A 20,931-nucleotide genomic window follows, 5' to 3' on the forward strand; every position below is an offset into this window, starting at 1 on the left:
TCAGGGTTAACTGGTTTAGATAGTTGTGGAAGAGTGTGTGAAGGAGGTGTATCTGTCCCTAGGAACATCATGAGGAAATGAGAGGTGGGAGAAGTGTGGGGTGATATGTGAATGGTGACTTTCAATAGTGAGAGTATGTCCCTTCCCAGAAGGGGAGTGGGGCAATGGCTCATAACGAGAAAGGAGTGTGTGAAGGACAAAAGGGATCCCTGCATATAACATGATAAGGGAGGGGTTTTTCGAGGGAAAATCTGTTTACCTCCTACCCCGACGATAGGAGTTTTTGAGGGTGTGGTAGGACCCCAATACTCCCTCAAGACCGAAAAAGTGGCACCAGTATCTAAGAGGAAGGTAATGAAGCGTCCATCCACCAGGAAGGTGACCCTAGGCTCTTGCTTCTTGATGGTAATAGTCGGGAGGGAAGGCCCAGGGCTCCGTCAATCCTCCTCTGCCAAGCCCAGGAGAGGCTGGGGTTGCCGGGCGGCTGACCAACCTCCCTTCCGGGTTGTTGGGCAGTCCACCCCCCAGTGTCCCCTTTGGTGGCACTTTGGGCAGGGGGTGGAGGGTGTCCTTGGCGAAGGACAATCCTTGGCCCAATGTCCCTCCTTACCACATTTGAAGCAAGCTCCAGGGGGTGTCTTATTAGGACGGCGTGGTGATGACCTTCTCTGAATGACCTGGGCCAACATTTGGAACTTGGCATTTTCAGCCCTCTGCCTACGTGAAAGCGACAGCGAGGATTTCGATCTGAGGAGTAGCAGGGCCCTGTTCAAGCTTTTTAAGCTTGGCTTTAATGTCAGGGTAGCTTTGGGCCAGAAAATATGTCATTAAGACATGACGGCCATCAGGGGTTTCTGGGTCGAGGTTTGTGTACTGTTGAAGGGCCTTGGTTAGTATATCCAAGAATTCTGAAGGTGTTTCTTCCTTTCTTTGAATGACCTCCTGCACCTTTTGAAAGTTAACAGCCTTGCGGGTGGCCTTTTTCAGGCCCGCCAAGAGGCAGGATGTAAAAAGGTCACGAGACTGCAAGCCTTCAGGGGTGTTATAATCCCATAGGGGATCCTGCTCTGGGACAGCATGAGGGCCCGTGGGGTGGTTGGGATTGGTCCTATGATTTTCATCAGCATGGGCTTGGGCTAGCTCCCATACCCGTCGCCTTTCCTCAGGGAGAAGTGTATTGGCCAAGAGCATGTAGATGTCATGATGAGTGAGGCTATATGCCTGCAGGACCCATTGAAACTCCCGAATGTAAGTGGTGGGGTCAGTGGTGAATGAGCCTAGCTTTCTCTCTAGCTGAGTAATGTCCGACATGGAGAAGGGCACGTGGACTCTGATGACACCCTCGGGACCAGCTACCTCACGAAGGGGTGCGATTGTCTTGGGGGTGGGAAGGAGTCCCTTAGACCTGGTAACAGAAGGTCTGAAAGAGGCAGGCGGCAGACAGGAAGGAGAAGGAGGGGAAGGGGGTGTCTCTGCGGAGGAGGAGGTGGAGCAGGCAGAAGAGGGTGAAGGGGAGGGGGATGAAACGGAAGGTTGAGGATCCGTGGAACCAGGCGGAGGAAGAGGAGGGTATAGCGGGAGAGAAGGAGCAGATGGGGCTGGAGGATAAGGTGGGGGTTCATCTGCTGGGTCAAATGAGGAAGAATCTGCGAAGCCAGGAGTAGAAGTAGGGGAAGGGAGGGGTTTGCAAGCAAGGAGGACTTGAGAAGGAGAGCAGGAGGAGCAGAGAGCAGGGTGCTGTGTGAGAAGGCTAAAACCTTCAACGCAGGGAATCTCCCTCCACTTTTTCAGACGCTGGCAGTAGTTAAAAAGGTCTCAAAGTAGGTTTGAATCTAAGGAGCCTTCTGGAGGCCAGTGATTGCCATTATCCAGTGGATATGTAGGCCAATCTTGGGTACAGAATTTGATTAAAAGTTTGGGCTTGATGTCTGGTGTGAGGGAGAGTGTGGCCAGATTTTTTATTAAACATTTGAGAGGTGAGGCTTCAGGTATAGACAAAGAGGTGCCCATAGTCACAGGGAGAGATGGAAGAGAGAAAGAGAGAATAAGCGTAAGCGAGAGAGACAAAGGGAAAACCCGGGCTGGAACGGCTTCCAGGAAGCCCAGGGCGAACGGGGGTCAGGTGGGCGTCCCCAAAATGACCAGCCGTCACCAGGAACTGCAGAGGGCACTACCTGGTCATCACCAGTGAAGTGCGATCTGTGAGACCCAATGGGGTGGGAGCCACGGGCAACCTGACATCAGGAAAGTTTTCGACCGCAGCAGAAAAAGTCAGTAATGAAAACAGAACTCTCGTTCCGGCGGAACGGAGTTCCAGGCCGGGAGTTCAGTTTTCCCCGAGTAGAAAGGCCACACACAGTAACCCGGCGGCCCGGCGGGAAACAGCAGCGGCAGCGGCAGCGGAGGAGGAAAAAACCACAGAACCTCTCGGATAAACTCAGAAGCCTCACGCCCCAAAGGGAAACGGATCACCAGAGGGTCTACTGTGGCCAGTAAAGGCCTTAGTGGTGTGAATTCCCTCCCCCCAACGGGCGTCTGGGGTGTGCCAGACACTCAACGGTCACAGTACCAGCTGTAGCCCGAAGGGAGTTGGCAAGCCAGGGTCAGGGGAACCTTACCTATGGTCGGATCAGTGGTGAGTGCAGGGGAGCTGGCGTCTGAAAACAGCGGACCTGGGCGGAGAGTCTTCCGCGGGGCAGGGGAGGGGGCTCTTGTTGGAAAGAGCTCACCCGGATCCTCACACGGGGCACCAGAATGAAAGAATTCCCCACGCAAAGACACTTCGCCGGGAGAATTCCAATTGTATTGCAAAAAGCTGTGAGCTTATATAGAACTAAAGGGGAGATGGTAGGGCTTAGATAAATGGCAGGCCACCCGTTTATTGGCAAGTTCTTCCAGATATCAGCTCCCGCGCCCAGGAATTAGTTCTCATTGGGGCTAAGGTTCCCCGCCATCGAGGTTTGAAATTGGCGCCAGCGGGAGAGTTCACAAGGGCAGGAACTTTTCACGCCACTGCAGAGAAGAAGAAGGTAGGAAGAAGAAGTCCTAAGGCGCCATGTTGGGGTTTTTTCTCTGGGGTACGGCTGCCGTTTATACTTTTCCCAACAGGTAAAACTTGATATTCTGATACATATACATAATTGTGAAATGATTAAAACAAGTTTAATGTCTATCCCTTCACATATTTATTCTTTTTTTTTTAAAGAGAGAGAGAGAGAGAATTTTTAATTGGTGGACACAGCATCTTTGTTTGTATGTGGTGCTGAGGATCGAACCTGGGCCGCACGCATGCCAGGCGAGCGCGCTACCGCTTGAGCCACATCCCCAGCCCACATATTTATTCTTTTGTGGTTAAAACATTTAAGGTCTACTCTCTTTGTAATTTTCAAAGAATGTGATATCTATTAATTACTGTCACCATGTAGTTACTAAGATCTTTGGAACTCATTCATCCTGTTTAACCGAAACTTTGTACCCTTGACTAATATCTCCCTCAATGCCATTATTGTTACTACAAATTTAAAACTTTCTCAGATAGTTAAATATTAATGTCACCTGTACTGGGACTTGAAAGAAAGTGCCAAGAGTAGTACTGCCTGAGAGAACTCTAGCCCTGATACTCTGAAAATGTGGATTCCTGTTCCCAGTTAATTAACAATTAAGCAAATATACCCTACCACAAGAACAGTGTTTACTCTTTCATAATTTCTTTCACTATTTCCTGCCAAAGCTACAGTGCATGCATGTGTGTATTTTTTTTGGGGGGGTGCTTAAAATGTTCACCTCTTGTGGATTATTTAGTCTGGATAAAAGTTCTCATTTCTTTTTCATTATAATTTAGTTTATTCATCTGTAGATGAGTTTGTTTTCCTAAAGTGAATGATTTAACAATGATCATTCAAATGTTAATGAAAAAATTACAATTTCTGTAAGGTATTTTTGTTTTTTATTTTTTTACTTTTTATTACCAGGGGATTGAACCCTGGTACCAAAAAGCAAACCACTGAGCTATATGCCCAGTTTTTTTATTTTTTATTTTGAGACAGGGTCTTGCTAAGTTGCTTAGGATCTCATCACTTAGTTGCTGAGACTGGCCTTCAATTTATGATCCTCCTGACTCAGACTCCGGTGCCTCTGGGATTACAGGCAGGCACCACTGTCCTTGGCTTTAAGATGTTTGTAAATAGGGTGTGGCATGTAAGCTGTAAACGGTAATAATAATGTGGCAAAGCTCACTGCTATCCAAGACTGCTCAAACATAAAAATCAATCTTATAACTTCCATTCATAGAAAGTTAAAATAAAATGCTCTAAACACACATTTTTTTAAATATTCCCTGAATAGTCTAGCCTGTATTTGACATATAGGCAACTATTAAAGCAGAAGTGGGTCTCTTTTCTCCAATTTACACCATCTGGGAGAGACCGAAGACCTGACCAAGAAGGAAGTTTAGGCATTGTGCTGGAATATTCTGCAGTGAGGTAACTGACAAGGAATCTACTGTAAGTCCCAGAGCTAAGCTTTTCCCCCTCTTTTCTCTTGCAAAGGCAAAAGGTTATACAGTTTTTAAGAGCATGCTTCACAAAAGTAAGCGATACTTAACTGTACCATAGTTTTGACGACCAATCCAGGAAATACTTGTGTAGAAGAGCTGAGATATTTTATCGATGAAGCATCAATGAATCAGAGATGCAGATGAAAATTTTCCTGAAACAGTCTTCAAATACAACATCTTCAAAACAACATGTTCTGAGTTGAAACATGTTTTGGATCTAGAAAACTGCTGATCACAGGAGGGAAGTAATTGAAAACACCTGAACTTTACATACCACTTGTGTTATGTGTTTCTATTACAAATCTTTCAGGGAAATAGGTTGGGAGGAAAGTCTTTTAGGGGTGAGATCCCTTATTGGCCATAGTCACCAGAACCCTTTGTTGTATGTTTATACTCCCAATGTGAACATAATAATCATCACAAATGGAGAGACAGCTGGAAGAAATTATGAACCATGAAACAAGTTAACTTTTATTGTATATTCTTACATTCTCTGCTAGTCTTTTCAAAACATCATGACTACCCAGTTTCTATGGTAACCATGAAAAAGAACAACTACATATGTTAACCAACCCATGATTCAAAGATAACACTTAATGGCACAAAGAGGCATACAGGTTGATTGACAGTTTCCCCCAAATGTACAAGTCTATCCCTGAATGTCTCAAGAATGAAGAGCTAATGGGATCTGGACAGCCCAGCAGCTAGAAAATATTCTGCATCATCACACAGGTACTTATATGAATCTCTTTTATATTAGAATAAAATGTGCATGATAAATTATTTTGTCAAACAATGGATGTCTTGTTAGATGCTTTAAATTGGAAGATGACTTCTTTTTTTATCTTGGAAATGCTAGTCAGATTTTATTAGAGGCTTCTTAAAAACTCATTTTAATTATTTTCAAATGTTCAGTTCAATGGCATTAAGTACTTTCACTGTTGGGCAAGCATCACCCATTTCCAGGATTTGTTTTTGTCATCCCAGTGTGCACATGATGCACTAACTTCCCACTCTTCCTGCTGCCCCACATCCCTGGCAAACTCTATCATGCTTCCCATCTCTATAAATTTTCTTATTGAGATAAGTAAAAGCATACAAATATTTGTGATTTTTGTGTCTGGCTTATTTAATTGAGCATAAAGTTTTCAAGATTTATCCATGTTGTAGTGTGTATTAGAATTTCATTCTTTAGGTTTGAATAACATTCCTTGCAATGTATTCCATATTTCAAAAGGTCCAGTCATCTGAAGATGGACCCTCAGATTGGTTTTACTTTGTGTTTACTGTGAATAATACTCTACGAACATTAGTGTTCACATATTTGTTAGAATCCCTTGACGTATCTTTTTAAGTAAGTAATTTTTTAGCTCTTGATATTTGGAAAAAATGAACCATAAACTCAGTGAGTTTCTATTCATGGTCAATACTAATAAAGTCTTGGGTTATTTTACTCTTTATTTTTTAAAAGCAGATATTTGGGGAAAAAATTTCACTCTCTCTTCCTTTTCATATCACAAGATAGCAGGCACCCCATCTTCCTGCATATGCTATACAAATACACATAAATCAATTTAAACAGGGGTATCTTCTCAGAATCAGAAGCAATCATACTTTCCGACTACATACAGGATCAAAATTAATAACTGAATATTCCATTATTTTTTCAACTTCCACACTATAGATAGGCATATAATAAGATAGCTATAGAATAAGGAAAAATAATGGTTAAAAATAGTTCCATCCCATTATTTGATCAAAATATTTTTTGTTCCTTTCTCATTTCCTATCTGTGGGATTTTTTTCTGGTATTATAAGATGGAAGGTGACACTGTTTTGGCTGAATTTGAGATAACTGTGGACAGGTTAACAAAGTTCCAATTTGTTACTCCATAGAAGTTTCACTCATTGTAGAGTTTATCCATGTTGTAGTGTGTATTAGAATTTCACTCATTGTTAGTCTCTAATAATTAGAAAGCTAAACTAACCCACACTTCAAGGAGATAGTTTCCAATAGTATAGAATAACTGGGCACAAGATTCATAATTCCTAATACACTACACATTGGAAAATGCCTCTGTAGAAATAGCAGAAGTTTATATCTAACAGTTGGACAGGGTATAAAAGACTAAAATCACATGGTAAGCTTCATGTGAACAAAATAAAGACCATTCTGGTTTTGCTTTTGATCAATGATCTTGTTCTCAACTGCTTAGAAAAACAAACTAACTTTACCTCCTTCTTTAAAAAAATGATCACATTTCTTATCTTTTCTGAAACAAACCATTTTCTTGCTGGCGGCTGGCTACCTCTCTTGCATGATGTGACATGCCAGGTACCCTCTTGGTGTCCTGAACAAAAATAAAATAATAAAACAAAATGACAACATGGCAAAATGCATTTCAGAATGGCAGTAGACTGAAATTGTTATAGCAATGTAAAGTTCAGATGTGTACAGTCTTTCCATTCACATTAATCTTAAATTTCAGACTTGGAATTAGCGGTTCTTTAGTGTATAAATGGATTCAGGACAATCACAGAAGATAGGAAATTATTTCTGTGACATCTCAACTTTTGCCAAGGTAAAAGGATTTTTTTTTCCTCCTGCTAACTCAACTCTATAACATGTGCACTTGTTTAGGTTATGGTTTTCATAATGGTTAATGACATATGGGGCTTTTTGACTCCTAAGCAACTTGGCTGTTTCATTAGATGGTTATGAATATTGTTTGTTTCTGGTCTTTAATATGAAGATCAAAATGGTTCTGAAGTAACCAGTTTAGCAACCCATTTCTTTTTTGGTACTGGGAATGAACTCAGGGGCACTTAACCACTGAGTCACATCTCCAGCCCTTTTTTGTATTTCATTTAGAGACAGGGTTGCTTAGGGCCTTGCTAAGTTGCTGAGGCTGGCTTTGAACACACAATGATCCCGCCTCAGCTCCCAAGCTGCTGGGACTACAGGCGTGCACCACTATGCCCAGCAGCAACTCATTTTTTTAATGTTCATGTTTTTCATTTCCATTTTGGTGGTACTTGAGTAGTACCTGATCATCTTTTCCTTTAAAGATCTAAGTAAAATGTACCCAAAACTTGGAGAAACCAAGTAACATATTTAAAGTGTAATAGAAAAAAAGGTGGCTTTGTTTTCCTATGTGCAGTTGGCTTGAGGCGTCTGTTGAAGTCTTAGCAGGAGGCCTCACACCCGAGAGGTCTGTGTTCTGTACCTCCTCTACAGAAGTGGAACTGGAAACATTTGCTACTGTGCTTAGTTTTCTTGAAACTATGGAATGTTTTTCAATAGCACAGTGTGGAGCCTGGACTTCAGGACTCTTGATTCTTCCCATTAAATCAAACCGTGACATAGTAAGGGCGAAGCTGGGAGGTCAAGAACAAGGAAGGCAACAAACTTGGAAAGAAGATAGTTGCAGAAAACAAATATTGATGATATGCCACGTGACTAAAGAATTTTGAACATTGATACATCACTTTGGGGAGTTAGAGGAGTAAAAATATTATTACTGCAGAGATTGAAACAATATACTATGAATATAGATAGAAAACATCAGAAAATGTGAACATTAGACTTTCAAAATTCCTTTAGCAAAGAACATTAAATATTAATCCCTCATCTTGGGCTGCTAAATTCTGTCTTATCATTCATAAAACCCGGGCCCAGGAGAAATTGTAATGGAAAGTTCTTGTCGAGGTCCCCAGGCAGAGTTCTTGAATTTTTAAAAGAAGATCCTATGTTTGGACTTCCTGATATGGACCATTCAGAACAGTAAAGATGTGTGATTATGGCTCAGTTCACCAAAGGACTCCATCATCAATACTTCATTAGGAGTGCCTAATACAATGTACAGGAGTTCCTTGTGTGTGTGAGTTTGCCATGGATTTAATAGCCTGTGTTAGCAAGGTTTGGTGCTTTCTATAGGTTCTAAGCAATTGCAGACTCTTTAGGACAGAGCTGTTGATGTATAACAAGACCCGGTTCTTTTCCTTCTTTCTTTTTTATTCTCTATCCTACCATCCTCAGTGTCTCCCAGTGATTATGAGTGTTCATATGGCAGGTGGCAGCCACAAAGGATAATTTCCTGGCTTTCCCAGTGTTCTCTAATTTATGGAAAGTTTTTTTTCCCCCTACAAAATTGTGTGACATCACCCACTTACACTGCCCATTAGTCACACAATAGAACTCCCACACATTCTGAGCAAAGTACTGAGTAAAGAAAGCATTTAAGAGCTCTGACTCTGACTACACTGTGTGTTTTTAATCAGTTGTTGCATAGAAACATGATTAGCAAAGACCCCTGAGGTTGAACTTTGATTTGCCTGTGTTTGTCTCAGTAATTGGCATTCTGTTAGGTTAGCAATTTTGGAAGTAAGACCTAAATATTTTTTGCAGTATAGATCAGGCTTTAAATTCTCATAGTGGCCAACTCCTCTCATGATGAAAATGTTTTTCTAGTGTCACTTCTAAGTGTGTGGTGTTTTCTCCTTTCAGATAGGTTGGAAGTGGGGCAATAAAACTATCTTTAAACTTAATTGGCAGAAGGGTGTGTAAGAACATCAGCTTTAGGCTGAGATTCTAGCCTTAATTGTGCTATTTACTATGTAAGTGGCTTTAGGTAAATTACTTAATCTCTCTGAGCTAAAGTTTCTTCAGCCATAGACTGGAGATGAGGTCAGAACTGCCTAACCTCGTAGGCACAAATGAGATGACATGAAAGCAGTGACATTCTGTACAAGTGTGTAGCATTACAAGTTGCTAGGGAATGCTCATGAATGCCTACAAGAACTGAACCAACGATGGCTTTGTCTCTGAACAGATATGCCAGTCTCAGGAGCTGAGTGCAATTGATAATTGATTCATTGATGGATAGCTAAAATGAATAAAAAAGAATGTTTGCTCCTGGGGAAGTATCAGAACTATTCCAAGGGCACATTGATGGTCAATCCTAAAGGTACTTCTTAGAGTAGGGTGGAGACTCTGAGAAGACAAAAGGTATCCAAAAATACTGAGAACTTTTCAAAACAGAGAGGATACAAAAAGCAATCAAATCTACCAAAGAATCTGCATGAGAGAGAATCAAAGAACATATCTGTGACCATCACAGTTAAGCAAAGTAGTAACCGAGGATGATTAAGAAAGGCTAAAACACTTTGCCAAAAATATATTATTCAATATCAAATTAGATGATTCAGAACACTTTTTTTCTCCAACCCAAACAAACAAATGCTTGTTTTGTTTATAATAAAATGCCCCCTTTTCAATTCATCTGCAAGTTCACTATTCAGTAGGATTTACTTCTGGCTACAGAGAGTGAACGGTGACTGGATGGTAGAAGTGCTGGTTGCTAATGCCTGTGCAGATTTCACATCCTACCCTCTGCGTTTCAACTGCATCCTACTAAGGATTGTGGCAACTGGAGGAAATACCAGTGGAGACAGAATTAAAGACTTTTGGGAACAAGAATTATATCACTGGAAGACAAGGCTGGATTCTCCAACTTTTTGGAGTTTAAATACTTTTTGGAGTTTAAAATACTTTTTGGAGTAATTTAGTTTTGGTTTTGTGGTTAGTAACTGGTTGATTTTAGTTCTTAATTGTTGAAATAAGTTCCTTTACAAGCCCAATGGCCTTTAAGAAACAAAGAAATCTTCTGAGTAGGGAGTTTTATAGGTTAGATATGAGGTGTCCTCCAGAATCTCATGTGTGAGATAATGCAAAAATGTTCAGAAGTGACATGACTGGATTATGAGAGCCTTAATCTACACAGTGGATTAAACCACAGATAAGGATTAACCCGGTGGTAAACACAGACAGGATGTGGCTAGATGAAGTAGGTCACTGAGGGTGTGCTTTTGGGGTTTATATTTTGTCCTTGGATACTGAAGCTCTTTCTCTGCTTCCTGGCAGTCGTGAGCTGAGCTGCTTTCCGCCACACTCTTCCACCGTGATGTATAATCTCACTTCAGGCCCAGAGCTATGGAGTCTTCTGACTATGGACTGAACATCTGAAACTGTGAGCAAAAATAAACTTTTTCTCCTCTAACTTGTTCTTTTCAGGTCTTTTGGTCACAGGGATGAAAAATCTGACTAAAACAGGAACTAAAATGACCATAGGAACTAAAATGTACTGTTAGAGTTGCAGAGTTGTTATTGAGTATTAGAAATCACTGTAGATTTTCAGTGTTCATTATGTATCCACCAACAAGGATAGGACAAGGGTCAGGAAGTAAGAGGTGACATGTCCTTGTTTCCCATTCTTAGAAAGTTTATCATTCAACAGGAAGATAAAAACAGACAAAAACCTAAAACAGGGGTGTTGTGGCCAACACATCTTTAGGAAGTAGGAAGTTTGAGGATTTGATGTTATAGGAGTGAGGAGAGTGAGCTTGTTAAGAGTAAGTGACCTCCGGAAGAACATAAGATGAGGACTAGGGGAAATCTAGGGAGGGACAGCTGACGGCAATTGAACGGTTCAGCCGTCAGAGAAAACCTAAAAAGTTGGTACACACAGGAAGGTGGCTGTAGGGACACAAGAGGCCATCGGTTGTGTGGAGAAATAAAGTCAATATTAACAAGCTAGAGTTTGGGTGGCAGTAGTTTCAGTCTTAAGCCAGGGGATAATCCAAAAGTCAGAAAAAATGAGTAGGAAAACCATAGCCCAGTCATGAATGTGTCCTAGAGAATAACACTGACCATAAGGCTGAAAAATCACCTCGTCATCAGCGTTTGCAAGAAGAATATGAACCTAATCACTTAAAAAACAGAAAACCGCATTTGTTGGGATCTTCCCCAATTACCTAGTAGTTGATATGACCATGAAAAAGTGGATGCAACCTAAGAAGTGACGGATTAAGTGATATAAGGTCAACTGGCAACTGAGTAGAGGCAGAGCTCCTCAGCTTCTTCTCATCACCATGTAAACAATATGCAACCACAGCAGTGTCTTTAAGCAGAAAAGCTTCTGTTATATAATTACAAGTCTATTGACCATAGGAACTAAAATGAATTGTAATAGGTGCAGAGTTGTAGAGTTATTGAGTATTAGAAATCACTGTAGATTTCAGTGTTCATTATGTATCCATCAACAAGGATAGGGCAAGGGTCTGGGGCAAGAAGTAAGAGGTGACACGTCCTTGTTTCCCGTTCTTAGAAAGTTTATCATTCAAAAGGAAGATAAAAACAAATGGCCCCAAAAGAATTTAACAGGAAATTAGTAACTGCAAGATAAATAGGAACAATCCATGTTCTGATGACTTTTAAAGACATTTCTGTAAACTATTTGTCTTCTTATCTTTCTGCCAAGAAAGTAAATTTGCAATACCATTACTTACCTTTAAAGTTTGAGTTGGTTGTTTATTGCTTTTGTAACTTAGATTTCCTTTTTTTCTTGGTCCCTGAAAATAGGGAGGGGAAGGACAAAAGTTGAGTCCACTATTCCAAGCACTGAAATTTCACATTAAAACAAATCCTAAATATACGAATTTTCCTTCATTTGAAGAAGAAACCCATGGTTTAAGGATCATATTTAATGGAGACTTGAACCAAGTAGCTTGAAAACTACTTGGAAAATATCATTTATTATTAAGTCCACGTTTTCAGTGAATCATTTAAAAATCATTTAAAAATATATTTTAAGACATAATTAATGAAAATCTTGAGGAGAAAATGTCCATCTGGAAGATCTGTATCTATATCTATATAAACAAGAGGTTTGTAGAATAATCCGACCAGCCTTATAGAATTCCTCAAATGCTTTCTTCACTTAGACCTACCATAATAGCATAGTAGTTAGGGAAGGGAGGCGGAGGAATCGGACTGACTTATAAGGGATCCACAAAGAATTCAATGGTCAGAAGGGGATTCTGTCTCACCTGCCATTTTAGTCAACTCTACACTGGTAGGCAAAGTGACAAATGTGGTGGTCTTCCTCACTCCCATATATAGTGGTCCCTGAGTAACCATGGGGATTGGTTCCAGTTCCCCTGTCCCCATCCCCAGAGATGCTCAAGTCCCTTATATAGCATCTGCATATAATCCCCACGCATATTCCTGTATACTTAATCATCTCTAGATTGATTATAAAATCATTTCTAGATTGATTGTAAATGCTATGTAAATAATAGTTACACTTTGTTTTTTAGAGAATAATGACAAGAAAAATGCCTGTTCAATACAGATGCATTTTTTTCTGAATATTTTTGATCTACTGTTGGGCAGATCTGTGGATGCTGAAACTACAGATATGGAAGGATTATTTTACTTAAGCAGGGATTAAAAGGTTATTTGTATAAATATAACTTTCACAGCTGGGAGTAGTGGCACATGCCTGTAATCATAGCTACTTAGGAGGCTGAGGCAGGAGTATTCCCCTTGCAGGCCAGTTTGTTCAACTTAGCAAGACCCTATCTCAGGGATGCAACTCAGTGATAGAATGTCCCTGGCTTTAGTCTCCAGAATATCTCTCTCTCTCTCTCTCTCTCTCTCTCTCTATATATATATATATATATATATATATATATATACACACACACACACACACACACACACACACACAGAGTACACGCATACACCACATGTAGTTTTTACATATGAAACTAGTATATCAAACTGAAATAGTGTTTAATTGAATGACCCTAATTTCAGATTACTTCTAAATCAGATATGAGCTCTTATATTATTCTTATAAAATAAAAGACAAGAAAGCAAAATAATATTCTAAGTACAGATAACAATGAGCTACTTTGGAAAAACCAAAACTAAAACAGGACTAGTTCCTCAGCACTCCTAACCCTTTATTTTTCTATGCAAACTTGGTATTATCAAGTTAAATTGTCACGGTTTGATTACAAAGAAAGAACATCCAAAAGCCACATGTAAAACTGTGATCTGCAAGGAATATTAACAATAACTTGGTGTTTTTGTTTGACAGTCATTTGCTTAGCCCCTAATAGGTTTCTTAATCTAATGAATCAGGATTGTGTTTCATACATACAGTATAAACTTTCTGAATAGGAAGTTATGGATCTGGAATATAAACAGGATTCTCAGATATTTTCCTTACCTAGGCAGTGGTTAGATACAAGAAGAGTGGGGCTCATTACTTCTCATCTTCCAGAGCAATTTGTTGGCATGAAATACACCTTGTAAATATTTTATGTATGTCCTTCCAGACAGAGTAGCCTGAGGATGAGGGTTTTGAATTGCACCCTGAAATCACGTTCCTCAAGAAACAAAGTGCTATAGAGCTGATAACATTTATTTAAAATTCTCATCTATAAGTTCTTGAAGTTTAATGACAGGATTATCAGTAGTAGTACTATTTATCTATTTAAATTCAGTGGATGATGGCAATATATTAGGTAATTTGGACCTGAAATATTTAGCATCTAGCTAATTTAATCTCAGTACTCTGACTTCCTGAAATAGTATTTTTTAATTGTGTGAGGAAATGGATAATTCATGCATATATTTCCATAAATGAAGCTACAATCTTTCATAATGAAAGGGCAATTTAAAATACTCATTTTGTAACAGTGAAATTTTTTTTATTTGGTCATGACATCACCTCATTATTTTGATATTAGGACTTCTACCTTGGAATTCTTTATTAGGTTGTTAAAGAAACATTTCAGCCACAAAAAGAAGCACATAAATGATGTACTCACTTGTCTGTTTTTTAAAAAATAGTGCTGTAGAAATATAATGATGTTCAATCTAAATTATCTGAAAGCAACAGAAGAGGAAAGCTGTTATCTTCAAATACAAGATGTAACAAAATTTTCCTTCACATGGAAGTTCCTAATTTTTGGTACCATTATTTGATAATGGAACATGGGCAGAACTTCTTGGCATTTTGCAATGTTCCCTCAAGTTATTATTTTCTATTCAATTTGAGAGTAAGCAGTCTAAATAATTATTCTTTTCTGGTCCACAGAATAGTCAGATGCTTGTGTTTTGTTTTGTTAAAAAATTTCTATATAGTGATTCAAACAATTTCAAGTTATTGAGTAATAATGCCATATATACAAATATAATATTGGCTAATATTCTGCCAAGTCATAGAAATATGATATTAGACATTCCAAATTCCTCTTCTGAAAAAAAAAATTTAAACTATGAAATACGAACAGGGATGAACAGAACAGACACTGATCTGAAGACAAAATTTATATCAAACCTGTACTGGAAGTAATTTCTTTCCTTCCTTCCTTCCTTCCTTCCTTCCTTCCTTCCTTCCTTCCTTCCTTCCTTCCTTCCTTTCTTTGTCTTGTTTTGTAGTACTGGGGGTTGAACCCAGGTGCTTTACCACTGAGTTAGGTTGATAAGGCTGGCCTTGAGCTTGTGATCTTCCCACCTTAGCTTCCCAAGTAGCTTGGATTACTGACAATTGCCATTACACCTGACAGTTTCTTATGGAAAAAAAATACTGTGATCTCAAGATAGAAAAGCCAGATCCATTGAAGTGTAATGAGCAATTGTCTACAGTCCGATTTAAATAAATTTCCATAATTGTTATCTTAATATAGAGCTTACACTGATGAGATACATCCTCATTTCATACCTGTGTTAGGCTATCTATGTTCTAGTTTCATTGATTTTCTAACAGGTTGGCTTTTGCAATGGGGTTCTGTAACCTTCAGAAACAAAGAGAAATGATTATAATTATTACTATAATAACTTCTACACTGAAGTTAGGAGTGCTGTAGGGTCTCCAATTAAAACAAATCCCACTGCACTGTACAACATGGATCACAGATGATAGGCGAATGCATTAAAAGTGTGCAGTAAAGTGCATTCAGTAATCAACTCTAATGTCTGTCAAATACTATTTTCAGACTCATTTCTTCCATAACCTGAGGTACAGAAGGAGACTGACAAAGTTGTCCAAGATCTGCAAACTAATTTCTGTAAGAAAGCCTGTGCTTCTGGGTCTAGGAACAAAACTGTCAGTACTGGGCAAACACATCAGCTTTGGGAAAGGGCCCAATCCTTCCTTAGTGTGGTTCTTTTCATGTTCACTCAGTGCCAGGCCTTTGTGCTCAACTAGCTCCAGGTGCATACTTTTCTACCAAAATGTCTGTCTTGTCTATCTTTTCAAATTTTATTATGAAAAATTCCAAACACACAGAAAATATCAATGAATAATACAACCATATTTGTATATTTAACACCCATATTCAGCCATTAATATTTTACCATATTCACATTATATGTCTGTACTTACACACCAACCCATTAGTAAGTATGTAAAAATTTCTGTATGAATCTAAGAACAACCAATATGCAATTAACACACCTAACAAAACAACAACTCGATGTCTAATGCTCATTTTATATTTAAATTTACCTAATTGTCTTAAAAACGTCTGTTCTAACTGTGATTTTTGCTTTCTTTTTAACCAGGAGCCTATTAAGTGAAACTAAATCTTAAGTGGCAGCAATGTTGTGTGGGCCATCTGGCTCAGATACAATGATCCAACTTAACAATGGCTTAAACAAGATTGTTTCTCTCTCATTTAACAGCCTGGAGATGTGCCAAAACAGGGCACTTAAGGTGGCTCTTCTGTCCTCAACACATGGCTTCATCTCTGAGTTGAAGACGGCAACTCCAGACCCTGCTATCATTGCCACAGAGAAAACACAGGGGAGCTAAAACTCCAAGAACATGATCCAGATGTTGCATACAAAATTTCTATCCATATTCCATCATATAGAATGTTGGCACATGGTTCTTCTAGCTGCAGCAGAGGTGAGAAAAACAGTTTTTATTCTTGGTGTCCATGTGTCCAGGTTTTCCTTGGCCTCTGGGTCCTGTGCCTAAACAAACAATGGTTTGGGGGCACCAATTAGCCATCTCTACCACAAGGTATTCCTGGAAATGGCAGAACTATATGACAAACTATATTATAATGAACTCCAAATACATTGTAATGCAGTAATAGATTTATTCTATTTTTCTCCTACACTAAATAAGTTTCATATCATTAATGTTTGTTTTGAGTGATTTTAATCAATGTACTTCTTTCTTGTCAGGGTATAAGCTATCAGTGCTTATTACTATAACAATGCTTTCTTCCTTTTCTCTTTTTTTCTTTTTTGTCATCAAAAATTTAAAAATAATTTTTAAGTATAACATACATGCAAGAAGGTTCACAAATCACGATTGCACAGCATTTTGAAAACATGACATGTACTAGTAAATACTACTCAGATCAGGAAATGGAGCACTGTCAATATTCTAGATGCACTGTCTGGTACCTTTCAAGTACTCCTTCTTTTTCTTGGAGATGATTACTATTCTGGTCTCTGACACCATGGTTGAGTTTTGTATGTTTCTGAATTTCACATACATGGGATTACCCAATACACATTCCTTTCAGTATGACATCTGTTACTGGATATTATGCCCATGAACTTCATTGACATTCTTGCATGTAGCAATAGTTCATTCATTTTCATTATGTATAAATAATTTATAATTTATCCATTATATTGTTGATGAACAATTGGATTGCTTCTAGTTTTTTTTTGGTTGTTCAAAACATTACAAAGCTCATGACATATCATCTTTCATACATTTGATTCAAGTGGGTTATGAACTCCCATTTTTACCCCAAATACAAGTTGCAGAATCACATCGGTTACACATCCACATTTTTCCATAATGGCATATTAGTGTCTGTTGTATTCTGCTACCTTTCCTATCCCCTACTATCCCCCCTCCCCTTCCCTCTCATCTTCCCTCTCTACCCCATCTGCTGTTATTCAATTCTCTCCCTTGTTTTTTTTCCCTTTCCCCTCACAAACTCTTATATGTAATTTTGTGTAACAATGAGGGTCTCCTTCCATTTCCATACAGTTTCCCTTCTCGCTCCCTTTCTCTCCCCCCACTTGTCTCTGTTTAATGTTAATCTTTTCCTCATGCTATTCCTCCCTGTTCTGTTCTTAGTTGCTCTCTTTATATCAAAGAAGACATTTGGCATTTGTTTAAGGATTGGCTAGCTTCACTTAGCATAATCTGCTCTAATGCCATCCATTTCCCTGCAAAATCCATGATTTTGTCGTTTTTTAGTGCTGCATAATACTCCATTGTGTATAAATGCCACATTTTTTTTATCCATTCATCTATTGAAGGGCATCTAGTTTGATTCCAGAGTCTAGCTATTGTGAATTGTGCTGCTATGATCATTGATGTGGCAATATCCCTATAGTATGCTCTTTTAAGGTCCTCAGGGAATAGACCGAGAAGGGTGATAGCTGGGTCAAATGGTGGTTCCATTCCCAGCTTTCCCAGGAATCTCCATACTGCTTTCCAAATTGGCCTCACCAATTTGCAGTCCCACCAGCAATGTACAAGTGTACCCTTTTCCCCACATCCTCGCCAGCACTTATTGTTGTTTGACTTCATAATGGCTGCCAATCTTACTGGAGTGAGATGGTATCTTAGGGTGGTTTTGATTTGCATTTCTCTGACTGCTAGAGATGGTGAGCATTTTTTCATGTACTTATTGATTGATTGTATATCCTCCTCTGAGAAGTGTCTGTTCAGGTCCTTGGCCCATTTGTTGATAGGGTTATTTGTTATCTTATTGTTTAATTTTTTGAGTTCTTTGTATATTCTGGATATTAGGGCTCTATCTGAAGTGTGAGGAGTAAAAATTTGTTCCCAGGATGTAGGCTCCCTATTTACCTCTCTTATTGTTTCTCTTGCTGAGAAAAAACTTTTTAGTTTAAGTAAGTCCCATTTGTTTATTCTTGTATTTAACTCTTGGGCTATGGGTGTCCTATTAAGGAATTTGGAGCCCGACCCTACAATATGTAGATCGGAGCCAACTTTTTCTTCTATCAGGCGCAGAGTCTCTGATTTGATATCAAGCTCTTTGATCCATTTTGAATTAACTTTTGTGCAAGGCGAGAGAAAGGGGTTCAGCTTCATTTTGTTGCATATGGATTTCCAGTTTTCCCAGCACCATTTGTTGAAGATGCTATCCTTTCTCCATTGCATGCTTTTAGCCCCTTTATCAAATATAAGAAAGTTGTAATTTTGTGGATTGGTCTCTGTGTCCTCTATTCTGTACCATTGGTCCACCTGCCTGTTTTGGTACCAGTACCATGCTGTTTTTGTTACTATTGCTCTGTAGTACAGTTTGAAATCTGGTATTGCTATACCTCCAGATTCACACTTCCTGCTTAGAATTGCTTTTGCTATTCTGGGTCTTTTGTTTTTCCATATGAATTTCATGATAGCTTTATCTATTTCTACAAGAAATGCCGTTGGGATTTTGATTGGCATTGCGTTGAACCTGTAGAGAACTTTGGGTACTATTTTTCCATTCCTCTTCTTGGAGAATTTTGACCAAAATGCTTTTCAGTGCTGGTTTTCTGGCTGCAAATTCTTTTAGCTATTGTTTATCATGAAAGATTTTACTTTCATTGTCAAATCTGAAGCTTAATTTTGCTGGATACAGTATTCTTGGTTGGAATCCATTATTTTTCAACGTTTGAAATATATTGTTCCAGGATCTTCTCGCTTTCAAAGTCTGTGATGAAAAATCAGTCATTAACCTAATTGGTTTACCCCTGAATGTAATCTGCCTCCTTTCTCTCATAGCTTTTAATATTCTCTCCTTGTTCTGTATGTTGGCTATCTTCATAATTATATGTCTTGGAGTTGGTCTATTACGGTTTTGGATGTTTGGGGTCCTGTAGGCTTCCAGGATTTGGCAATCCATTCCATCTTTCATCTCTGGGAAGTTCTCTAGGATTATTTCATTTAATAAGTTGTCCATTCCTTTGGTCTGAACCTCTGTGCCTTCTTCTATCCCAATGACTCTTCAAATTTGGTTTTTTGATGACATCCCATATCTCTTGGGTAGATTGCTCATGAGATTTAAGCATCTTTTCTGTGTTGACTATATTCTTTTCAAGTTGATAAACTTTGTCTTCATTATCTGATGTTCTGACTTCTACTTGATCTAGTCTATTTGTAATATTCTCGTTAGCGTTTTTAATCTGGTTTATGGTTTCTTGCATTTCTTTTTTTTTATTTTTTATTTTTTTAATTTTTTTATTTTTTTATTGGTTGTTCACAACATTACAAAGCTCTTGACATATCATATTTCATACATTAGATTGAAGTGGGTTATGAACCCCCAATTTTACCCCAAATGCAGATTGCAGAATCATGTCGGTTACACATCCACAATTTTACATAATGCCCTATTAGTAATTGTTGTATTCTGCTACCTTTCCTATCCCCTACTATTCCCCCTCCCCTCCCCTCCCATCTTCTCTCTCTACCCCATCTACTGTAATTCATTTCTCTCCTTGTTTATTTCCCCATTCCCCTCACAACCTCTTATATGTAATTTTGTATAGCAATGAGGGTCTCCCTTCATTTCCATGCAATTTCCCTTTTCTCTCCATTTCCCTCCCATCTCATGTCTCTGTTTGATGTTAATATTTTCTTCCTGCTCTTTCTCCCTGCTCTGTTCATAGTTGCTCTCATTATATCAAAGAAGACATTTGGTATTTGTTTTTTAGGGATTGGCTAGCTTCACTAAGCATAATCTGCTCTAGTGCCATCCATTTCCCTGCAAATTCTATGATTTTGTCATTTTTTTATTGCTGCATAGTACTCCATTGTGTATAGATGCCACATTTTTTTTTATCCATTCATCTATTGAAGGGCATCTGGGTTGGTTCCACAGTCTAGCTATTGTGAATTGTGCTGCTATGAACATCGATGTGGCAGTATCCCTGTAGCATGCTGGTTTTTTTTTTTTTTTAAGATCTCTATCTCCTGGTAAAGCTCGTTCTTTGCAGTTTGAATCTGTTTGTTTAGTTCGTTTTCAAAATATACTTTCAATGCTTAGACTTGCTGTCTCATGTCTTCTCTAATATTCTGTTTCATCTGAGTTAGGTATGCCTTGATTTCTTTCCCTGTCCATGTTTCTGATGCTTCTAGGTCCTCCTGTAGATTTAAGTTGTCCTGCATTATCTGTAATCCTTTTTTCCCTTGTTTTTTCATGTTGTTCATGTTACTTTCCAGCTCTGTTTGACTGCTTTGTAACTGCTTTCTCCTATACATTTGTTTTGGCTTTGTATATCTCTGTTGTCTCTTCTTTGTGGTGGGAGATTATGCCTAGAGATGTTGGGCTTTATTGTACTTTAGAGCTGATTCATTCAATTTATAAAGGGCTTCCGGATTCTGTATGCATATAGTAATTTGTTGTTTGTTCTTAGGACTTTATGTTTAGGTTAGATGCTATGATGGTATGAGGGTTAGTATGTATTGGCTACTTTAGAAGGTTGCTCTACTGAAGGGGGATACTAACCGTCGATTGGATCAGGGTGTTGG

The 20,931-nt window shown here is 38.8% G+C and overlaps 1 protein-coding gene across 1 annotated transcript in view; it reads right to left on the minus strand.

Moving 5' to 3' along the window:
- Positions 1-6,801: 6,801 nt before the first annotated feature.
- Positions 6,802-20,931, minus strand: part of LMNTD1 (lamin tail domain containing 1) — a gene marked incomplete at its 5' end in the record, with an annotated part of 45,787 nt that continues 31,657 nt past the window's right edge. Inside the window, 2 exons of the mRNA XM_081309372.1 lie at positions 6,802-6,906; positions 11,903-11,965. Of these exons, the coding sequence (XP_081165498.1) occupies positions 11,925-11,965 (41 nt within the window). The 3' untranslated portion in view covers positions 6,802-6,906; positions 11,903-11,924. The remainder of the gene's footprint in view (positions 6,907-11,902; positions 11,966-20,931) is intronic.

Source organism: Spermophilus citellus, assembly GCF_964194105.1.
Source record: "Spermophilus citellus genome assembly, chromosome: 10".
Lineage (NCBI taxonomy): Eukaryota > Metazoa > Chordata > Mammalia > Rodentia > Sciuridae > Spermophilus > Spermophilus citellus.